The sequence below is a fragment of the Dromaius novaehollandiae genome, chromosome 26 (assembly GCF_036370855.1).
Source record: "Dromaius novaehollandiae isolate bDroNov1 chromosome 26, bDroNov1.hap1, whole genome shotgun sequence".
NCBI lineage: Eukaryota > Metazoa > Chordata > Aves > Casuariiformes > Dromaiidae > Dromaius > Dromaius novaehollandiae.
In genome coordinates this window covers 8,450,908-8,461,480 of record NC_088123.1, presented here as the reverse complement: position 1 = coordinate 8,461,480, position 10,573 = coordinate 8,450,908, and the positions used below count along the sequence as shown (strand labels likewise).

General features: G+C 51.0%; 1 protein-coding gene across 1 annotated transcript; it reads right to left on the bottom strand.

The window, feature by feature from the left end:
• Window positions 1-576: 576 nt before the first annotated feature.
• LOC112991607 (disintegrin and metalloproteinase domain-containing protein 32) lies at window positions 577-9,537 on the bottom strand. Its single transcript, XM_064497702.1, has 15 exons — window positions 9,240-9,537; window positions 8,579-8,644; window positions 8,252-8,323; window positions 7,017-7,183; window positions 6,674-6,755; window positions 6,356-6,492; window positions 6,039-6,225; window positions 5,654-5,743; window positions 4,778-4,976; window positions 3,844-3,952; window positions 3,316-3,499; window positions 2,902-2,982; window positions 2,034-2,151; window positions 1,406-1,562; window positions 577-922 (listed from the first exon to the last, which is right to left on the bottom strand). Exons 1-15 carry the CDS (start codon window positions 9,528-9,530, stop codon window positions 814-816), a joined length of 2,049 nt encoding a protein of 682 aa, XP_064353772.1. The 5' UTR covers window positions 9,531-9,537; the 3' UTR covers window positions 577-813.
• Window positions 9,538-10,573: the final 1,036 nt, after the last annotated feature.

Here is a 10,573-nt window from a genome sequence, read left to right as displayed (position 1 = left end):
ACCTGCTCTCTGAGGCCTTGGCTGCCCTTCGCTGGAGTCACCCTCGTCCAGATCGCTCTTGAAAGAGCAAAACAGAGGCTGGGAGCAGCAGCAGCTGTCCGCGCTGCTGGGGAAGAAACCTCAAGGAGAAAGCAGAGCAGGGAAGTGCTGCCAAGTCGGGCTGCAGGAGATGTGAGCAAGCAGCAGCTCTGAAGCGGGGCGCAGGGCTGAAGGACACGTGCCTGCCAGCTCCCGGGGCGCGACGCGTTTCCGGGGGCAATGTCAGCCCCCAGGATGAGATCCGCACGGGGCCAGCTGTCCCTCTGGGGCAGCACTGGCAGGGGCCAGGCCCGAGGGGGGCGGGTGACACGGGGCAGCTGGGGACGGCCTGGGGTGTCCGACCAGCACGAGGGAGCCAGGGGGGTCAGTGGGGGTCAGGGCAAGGCGGGGTGCCGAGGGCTGCCCCCAGGATGGGGGGCTGGCGTGGGGGGCTGAGGGCTCTCCCCAGGACGGAGGGTTGGTGTGGGACAGAGGGACGTCTCCCCGGGAGGGGGGTCGGTGTGGGGCGGAGCGGGCTCTCCCCGGGAAGGGGGTCGCTGTGGGGGGAGCGGGCTCCCCCCGGGAAGGGGGTCGCTGTGGGGGGAGCGGGCTCTCCCCGGGCCGCGGGGGCGGCAGGCCGCGGCGGCCCCGCTCTCACTCACGCGGCGCGGCCAGCAGCGCCGCCAGCAGCGCCAGGCGCGGCCCCATGCCGTGTCCCCGCCCCGGTAACGGCCGCCCGCGCGAGCGCCCCCCGCCCCCCACAGAGGCGCCGACGCGCGGCTCCGCCCAACGCCTTTATTGCCCGCGGCGCCCGCCCGGCACCGGCACCGGCCCCGGCTCCGGCTCCGGCTCCTCCTCCGGCCCCGACTCCTCGGTAGCGGCGCTGCCCTCCTCGGCGGCGGAGCTGCGGCAGGAGGGACGGGGCGGCGCCGTCAGACGGGCGGCCCGGCCCGGCCCGGCCCCGGGGGTCACCTCAGCCCCAGGGATCATTTCAGCCCCCTTCTCGGGAATCACCTCAGCCTCAGAGATCACCTCAGCCCCAAAAGCACCTCAGGCTCGGGAATCACCTCGGCCCTGGGGACCACCTCAGCCCCCTGACGCAGCAGTCACCTCGGCCCCAAAATCACGTCGGCCCCAAAATCACCTCAGCCCCCGTCTCGGGAATCACCTCAGCCTCAGAGATGACCTCAGCCTCAGAGATCACCTCAGCCCTGGGACCACCTCGGCCTCGGGGACCACCTCAGCCCCCGTCTCGGGAATCACCTCGGCCCCCACCCCAGGGCTCCTCCGTCCTCCCAGGCGCCCCTCGCCTTTCCACGGGAAGGGCTCTGTGGCCCGTCAGGTCAGGGAAGGGTTTGGTGAATTTCGTGGGAAACAGCCAACTTACTCGTCAGCGGGCGGGGGCTCCAGCCTGCAGAGCCGGCCGAGCTCCTTCCACTTGAGGACGAGGACGGTGCCCCCGGCCAGGGTGGGCAGGAGGAGGGAGAAGCCCAGCAGCAGCCAGGTCTGCGCGGTGTCCTCCAGGGCTCGTCGCAAGGAGAAGCCTGGCAAGGAGGGACGCGGGGCTGAGACCGCCCGCTCTGCCCACACACCCGCCCGCGCCAGGGATCCCGAAGCCGGCGGCCGCCACCGCCCCTGCCTGCTACACCTGCGCCGCCGGCACGGCCCGCTGCACGTGCCACAGTCGGGACCTCGTCCCCCTCCGCCACCACCCAGCATGACGCCCGGGACAATTAGCAGCCGCTAAATACCTTACTGCAACGACAGCAAGCTGCACCTAGCATTGCGCTTTCTAAGCCTGACAGATAATGACTGCCACATATATTACACTACTAAAAAATCTGGTCACATAGTTCAGAGTCACAGTTCATAATCACACACATCCCAGGTTTCCGCGTATCCTTTGCTAAGGTTACCTGAGCTGTTTACAACCATCCCTTCCTCAGTTACGCGGGAGCCCTGTGTGTGTCAGGGACACTGCTGTCTGCTTTACCGCCTCTGCTCTGGGTACTGACCGACATCTGTCATCTGGATCCCGCTGTCAATGCTCCCTCCCAAGGAAGAGCCCTCAGTGCTGCAGTCTGGAGGCTTCCAGCCAGGATCACAGTGGCAATTTTTCCTATTATTACACACCTAAAAAGCCCAGTGGTAAATGGTGAAGGTTTCCACCTTGCCCTTAATTTTGTACAATAAATAAGGACTATTAAGGCTTCACTAGGATTACAGCTTTCCTGCTGCCCCTTCTCTTCTGTCTGGACAGGCATCGCTCTCACTCACTGATACAAGTTAGGACAAAGCTGCGTGCGCTAATCAGCAGTCTGGCAATTTAGAAAGCGGATCAAAGAAACAAACTATAGAGTGCAGCCTCTACAGTCCTAAGATACTGAACAAGCACAGAGCATAAGCCTTCGGTGAAACGAGTGCGCACTTCTGTTTGATGAACAGAAAACAGGAATAACTTACAAGGGCTATACAGACTCCAGACAGCAAAGTAGAAAGCTGGAGTTCTTGCCTTCTTTTCTGTACATTACATTGCAATGTCTCCTCTTGCTCTCTACAGCCACTTCACGTTTTTTATCTACACTGACTGCAGTTGCCTGCGGTTCTACGTTCCTTCAATTTTCTTTTCTTTTTTTTCCCCTTCCTAGTCCAAATAAACCAATCAACAAATTCTCAGCTTTGGCAATCAAAATCTCACATTCTAATTTTGGTATTGGTTTTGGGACCAATACTTTAAATGGTTTTATTCAGTGTAGTAGCTGACAATGGCATGATTTTGCATAGCAAGTATTAGTCTATAATGTATGCAACACGCAGCAAGTCTTGATGACAAAAGTACCTGCCTTCTTCAGCAATATTAGCAATACCGCTAGTGTTACTTACTCCGTGGCCATGACATTTTACTTCACTGTTGCAATCATATCCCAGGACTGAATGTGGATGGCAAGTGTTGTTTATACAAACCTAAATAAAAAGAAAAAAACAGAACGACCCCAGTTCAGCATTGCTGTACCTCCTGAATACTCAGCAGATATGTCCTAAAAAGGAGTGAAAACATGATTTTTTGGAAAAATCTCCACTGCTCATAAAAAGATACATTTACCGTGCTGGGGTTACATTGTGTCTAATGCTTATACCACACTGAAAATTTAATGTAATGATACTATATATTGTAGAAGTGTTCATAAATACTGAGTACTCTTCAACTATACTGCAAAGGAGTAAATATTTCTAAAATCTAGTTAAAATTTAAAATTTGTATCTGATATTTTAAATGGTTATAAAATGTTTTCTTACCTTTCCGGAACCACACTTTGTACCTGGCTCAACCAGAAGAGCACTTAGCCTTGCAGATACGCTCACATAATCCAAAGATACACATAAATGTTCTCGTACTTGAGCATAAATAACAGCAGCAGTAGTTGTTGCAAGTGGAACGCGATACGGATATGTGCAGATTAACTTTCCACACCTGAGATTCCTATAAAATTGATTTGCAAAGGATATATGTTTTATCTGCCTATCTACACATACACACACATTTACATGCTATATGATGAAACACTAGAAAAATTAAACAACACAATAAAAATACGGAGTGCTGCATGATAAGAAAAAATAAGCAGGTCTGGGAATGGAAGAGATGTGATCTGTGAAATAAGGAGAGATGCTATACTGCTAACAAGGAGAACACACATATAACTGTCTAATTATTGCTTCATGAATATTACTACCAAATATAGAGTCTAAGTATTTTCCTCTTCTGTAAATTTCAAATTAAATAAGCATTTTCAACACAGTAACTGTCATTCCCTTAAAACATACCTCCAAGCACAGATTTTATAGTCTTGCCGGGCACTGAAACCACAGTGTCCAAATCTATCCCGCTGACTATTGACCTCCTCATAACATATCACAGGAGCATTTCTTGAGCCTGCAAGTTTAGCAGTAATACTGATTATAACTTAAAGGAACACAAAGTATACATTATGGCATCTAATAACTTCTCTAAATTTTCATCCTGTTCACAGTAGAACATAGAAGTGGTTCACTGATTAGAGGAAACCTAACACCTGTCCCAGGATTGCCAACCCCAAACACCCAACGGTCCTGAACTCCAGAAATATAGGATTAGTAAATAATAGACTAGCTCACTGATTAAATTAGCTCACAAGCATTAAATTTGTGATATTTTTTGGTTTTCTGGTTATTTCTGAAAAATTGGGGGAGCTACGCGCTACTCGAGCGCACATTAAGCAGACTCAAAATTCAGCTTGAAATGCTTTTCTAAAGCTGTGTCCTGCATTTTCCTGATGCCCCACTCCACCCCTCCTCCTCTCCTTGTGAGCAGAGGAGCTGCCACACAACTTGTCCCATAAAACCCTCTACAACCTCCACTGTCCTTCCTGCCCCCTAACTCACGCGTGAGAAGCAGGAACACAAGACACAAGTCTTGCTCGGCCTTGTATGGAGCACTGCACCCAGTTATTCATCTCATATTCAAGTGCAATCCCTAAAAATCTCCCTCCTGATTCAACAATTGCTTGAAATCAGGTTAAGGCTTATTGGGGAAGTGTCAGAAATGAGTTAACAGACTAACCGCAAAACCTCGTTAGCACAGAAACTGGACTAAAAAGAGAATGAAGCTAACCTGCCTTTTGAGAGCTAGAGATTTAGGATGCAAGCTAAGTATTGTTTTACTGTAACATCTTCTGAAACTGGGTGATAGTACCACTGAGAACAAAACTGCCTCTGTTACCTTTCCCGTAGAGTCTCTGGCACTGTAGGTCAGCAGACCGGCAGCGTCCATGGTAGCAGTAACCAGTGCCGCGCTCACACCTGTACCCGTCCTGAACATACAGGTCGGAGGGACAGGCCGCAGACGTCCCGTTGCAGTACTCTGCGAGGTCGCACTGCGCATCGGCGAGGGTCCGGCACTTGGTATTCTTCTGTTTAAACTGGTGAGAGAGGTACGAGTGAGAGATCTGTGGTCTGTCAAGGCGATGGATGGCACCCGTAATGCTTTAACAGCGCAATTTTCCAGAGCCTCGGATGATTACGCAGAGGGAGCACAGAGCTGTGCCAGCGCTACAGAACGGCAGAGCCGCTGCACCTCGCGCACCCCGCTCGCCACTCCTGACACCCGCACGCCTGCCAGTGCTCCTCTCTCGGCCCTCACATACCTGTCTCACGCACACCCCAGCGTGGTCCCCTCTCAAGCCCCCGCAGGCCCTCCCGACGCTGTCGGAGATGCATCCCCGGTGCCTGTGGACCATCTCCGAGGTCCTCAGCTCTCAGGTCACCATACGCACACTGGGGTGACGTTCACAGTCTTCCCCTGGGAATTTCCCCCTCTGGGATTTTAGGGACTTGAGCTGGAAAGCCCTACCCCAGGAACCGCTCCAATTGTATCCAGCCCTCCAACAGACTTCCCAGAGTCTGCACACGATGCTGAGTTTTCCTGTGCTTCAGCTTCCCATGCCTAACATGATCACCAGACTCCTTCTACCAGTCTTTCAAGAATGACTGCTTGCATACCCCAACAGAAAGGCTGTCTCCATCCTTAAGCATGGGAATGTAATATTTCTCCGAAAATTAATAATGATCTTCTGATAATTATAAAAACATGCCTTACCTGACATCTATCACAACATAATCCAGAGGTACATTTCACTCCAGGCTTAAACTGACAATCTGTAGTACAGCAATCATCTGTCAGACAATCCTGAGGACACATTACAGATTCATGTTATTCTAGATTTTCCTTCTCCTAGAGCTACCCCCTTTCAAAGGTTCTCCTCTCCCTTCTTATTCCCAAAATATGAAACTCAAGCAACATCCACAAGAAGGCAGAGGACAAAGCTGCAATCACATTGATGCTGTCATAGGAACAATCTAAAAACAGACACAAATCTTTCTTGGTCTGGCTTGCACTCCAGTTGTGTCCTCGAGGGTTCATTATTCTAAATGTCAGAAGAGTACAATTTTACACATTTAGCCATAATTCTTGTAGTACTAACCTCTACCGACCCGCAGTCGCACTGCTCTCCATGTTCCACAACGCCGTTGCCGCAGACGGCAGCTGTCCTGTAGGACGGTCCACTCAAATGGGGCCTGTTGAAAAGGCAGTCTCCTCTGTTTTGCTTGAGAAAGTTTTCAAAGTCTCCAATGCTGCAGCTACTAAAAGCTTTCACCCCACCGAAACGTCTAAAATGAATTGATTATTATTATTATTACGTTATTCTTGTTTATGTTCTAACACTTCTACACCTGGCAACTAGAGCCTCAACAGCAAAAAGCCAACGTCGCAGACAGACAGAGAATACGAAAGACTCACAGCGCGTTGGAGTTCATCACACAGACGGAGCCGGGACACCGGCAGTCCCGGGACCCGTCATAGGTCATTCCCAGGCTCAGCCCCAGCAGCTGCGCCAGGATGATGGAAAACGACTCCAGGGTCACAGCCCTCTGGTACTAGAGGGAAGAGGGAGCAGAGCGTTGCCGCCCCATCGCCCTCCTCGCGCAGGCGGCAGCGCTGAACGCCGCCGGGGCTGCTCCCGCCCCGGAGACCCACTGCCTGCGCCTCCGGACGCCCTTGCCGGCACGCGGCCGGCGTGCCTCGGAGCTCCCCGCGCACACGCACACGACGCCGTACCACGGCCACTCCGCCAGAAGCCTCTCGCTCACACGCCCGTCCCGGGATCGCTGCACCCACGTACCTCGCTCGATCCCTGTAACTAAAACACAAGCGTTTTCACCAGCCATCGCAGCCGCGAAGCCTGGGGTGAGCGAGGCCCCAGGCCCGCACCCCCCGACTCTGCCCCTCTCCAGCCCGCTGACCCCCGAGGAAGCGGCTCCGCCGGAGCTGCCGGCAGCAGCCCACTTTTTTTAGCTCACTAAACCACCCATTTTTTGTTGGAATTTTTGTTGTTCAACTTATGTCAGTTTAAGTGATTTCTACCAAGTAGCTTTAATTACTAAAGAAACTTATATCTTACACAAATAAATAAGCTATGTCGTATGGCCGCAGAACAAGGTACGACTGTTTCCACTGTAAGAATTGCTGTAGAATTTCATCTGCTTCCCTTGTGGTTGGAATTTTATTCTCATCTATCCAGAACTCCAGGGAGGACAGCACAATTGTCACGTTAAGAGGATTAAACATCTGAAAACGTAACCAAAGAAATGACTGCTCAAATGTCTCTCACATGGAGCAGAATTACAACTGAATAAACAACAAAGTAGAAAAAAAATATATCAATTGGCAGTCACTGTATGACATCTGCATGATGAAACAAAATGAAAAGAACTAGAATTATATAAAATATCCCAAGCGGCACAAGGAGCAAAGCCTAGCAAGTTCATAGGAAGATTTTGTTGTTTTCATAAATAGATTATCGATGCATGCACCAATACCTGCATGATTAAGTAAGCACCATAACAGCACCAGGACAGTTTTTAAAGGTGTGTGGCTGATGGTGTGAAGGGGAAGAACAGGAAGAGAAGTTAATTAAAAGTAACTAAATGGGAAGAGGTTATTTATATAGCTGCTGCATGAGATAAGATCTGCTGCACTGAAAAGGGAACAATCCGGAAAGCTTCAAAAAGCTCGGACATCAGATCTCCTAAGGCAATGTGCTCACTGTAGTCAATGGTTTGGTACATCTGCATGATGTACATCATAGCAGATCTGCAGCTCCACAGAAAAGCTCCCCAGGACACACTTTACAAGCTATAAATGCAGGACAGCTTACTCCACTGTCCCGGCATAATCGCACTGCAAATGCAATCATTCAAAGCTGAAATCAGTGGCAGTGGCTAGCGTCCTGCATCCTGCAAATTCCTATCCCACTCTACTAACAGTACTTTCTTTAATACTTAATTCTGAGGAGTTCAAGACTGACCACAACTGGCTAACCATAACTCTCGCATGGACCACATAACTACTTCCATTACAGCCTTAAAAGAGTGTATAGTTGCAATTGTTAAGCAATGCCTTTGTATTAGGGACACTGCGATTAAATCCCCAGACCACCTTTTATCAAGCCTAGACCTGGCTGCGGAGAAGCTAAGATGCCTAGACATCATAAACCAGACCATCAAGAGCCAAGACTTGAAATTTGGTTCAAACAACCTCCTCCTGAAATTGAAAGCCACTAGGGAACAGGTGACCATGACTCACATGAAAAAAACCATAATTTTACTATAAAACAAAGCAGACAGTAAAACTTACGCTGTTGGCAAAACCAAAAACCTGGATTATCCTCTGTGTTACAACATTCCTGTCTGAACCCATATAGTTGTACTGAAAAATAACACAAAAGGACATTAAAATGGACAAGTTGTTTATAATGATGAAGGAAGACAATGTTGAAATGATTGCCAAAACCTCCTCATGTAAATGTGAGCTACTTATTTTCATACTCTTTCTTCAAAATCTGCAATACAAATACATTTTCAAATGGGAAATCAAATAAATATAAAAGCTGGGAAATGGCACCATTTTTTAACGCTTTAAGAAGTAAAGAAAATATAAGGAAAATGACTGGCAGTGACTTACCAAAGCCTTGTCCAAGACTACATACACTTCTACGTATCTGGGAGACTTTGCTGCAGCTGATAGTGGCTGCAAACAAAAATGGTATTTGTTGCTATTTATTTCTACATTCTAGCCCTCTTACTCCTGAGGTTTGCTAGACAAATAAATATCCCACTCAAAAGCAATACATAGATGATGTCTTCAAACCAGCATAAATTTAAAACTCATCCTAAATTTTCTGATAACTAAAAGACACTGAAACCTCCACAAAGCATCATCATCATCTCATTTTGTTTTCAGAGCAGATTGTGAAAGGCCTGTATCAGAACATAATATGCAGTCTGTCAATAACAACATTTACTTCTTGCTAATAGGAAAGCCCAGGCCCTCTGACAGCCACAAGAACAACTGCCCCAAGTACACAACGCATTACCGCTCAACTCTTTGACAAGCAGAAGGAGAAAGACTGCCACGTTTACAAATCCAACAAAAACACGGGCAGCTCTCAGAAACGCCTCTCCGTAGGCACTGGGAAACACAAAATACAACCCTGCACACTCTTCACAGGCACTTGCGCTCCTACAAGCCCGCCTCTCATCTCCGTCCTCCTGGAGCTCACACCAGACAAACAGCACATGCTCACACGGCCTCAGGTCTACCTGGAAAATACGCAAGCACTCACTTCATGATCTCTGATCTCCAAGATCATGTCCTCTGCCGTCACCTCGTCTTTCCCTCTGTCAGCATGGACATTTGCAAAGAGGGAACCCGCTGCGTTCTCATTACTCATCTGATAAACAAAGTGCTCAAATGCCGGCGAATAAACCAGCGGCTCAATCCCGTAGCTCACGTTCTCAAACTGCAGCAAGCCCCTGCAAAGGGAAACGGTGCAGGTGTACTGCAGCCACGACGCGCGGACGCCCTGCCGCGGTCCCTCCCCAAGGACGGCGGCCTCCCCGGGCAGGAAGGGCATCTGCCCCGGCGCACGCGGCGGTCCGCGAGAGGCCACGAGCGACGCTCAGAGCAGAAGCGACGCACGCCGGGTGCCACCGGCTCCTTCGCGGCCAAGGCCCGCGGCCGCACACGTGCCAGCGGGCACCGCGGCAAGGGAGAGGCGGCGGCTGTTACCTGAGCCCCGAGCAGGTACTGAGAGTCACTGCCGAGCTGGGGAAGCCTTCGATATACCCGCGGTAGTAGCAATCACCCTAAACCAAAAAACAGAGGAAAAGCAGTCCCTGATTCAGCCATAAATGCGCTTCTGCACCCAGTCGCCCAGACAACCCACCTGCACACACTGCACAGCAGCACTACCCTGGAACACCTAGGATGCAAAGAACCCCAACGCAATCCCAGCTTACCTTCTTATGGGATGAATCAAAGTGCAAAGATCCCTTCTCGTTGTACGTGTAAATCCTGAAATCGTCAGATAGAAAGAGACTAAAAAAAAAAAAAAAAGATCAACTGTGAAACGCTGAAAATAGCATCTCCTACACAAACCTTTCCAAGCAAGTCCCGCAGCCTGCCCTGTTGCACTGCTGGTGGCTGGGCATCCTGCAGATCAGAACGCTGCCGACAGTCGCATCAGGGCCACAGGCACAAACACCCCCCCCCAAAGCCCCCCCCCCCCGCCACAGAGCCGGAGAGGTGCCCGCGAGCAGGGCGCGCTCCCAACTGCTGCTCCATGGAGCCAAACGGCTCCGCGGAGCAGGGCCGGCCCGGACACCCGGCAGCCGGGCGGGCCGAGAGCCGCGCAGCAGCCGGCAGAGCAGGAGAACCAACGCCACACTTACTGCTGCTTCAGGCGGACGGTGTACGGCCTCCCCTCTATCGCGATGACATAGGACACTGTGTCCTAGCGCACGCAGGGAGGCGGAGAAAGGGAGAGTTAGGAACGCCGTCCTCAGAAAAGCACGCTCACAGGGCGAGGCACGACGCGCAGGGGGAAACTACAGGAGCTCAACGAGCAAATGCTCGGGGCTCCTTCAACGGAAAGGCGCAGTGTCCGCTGTGCTGGCC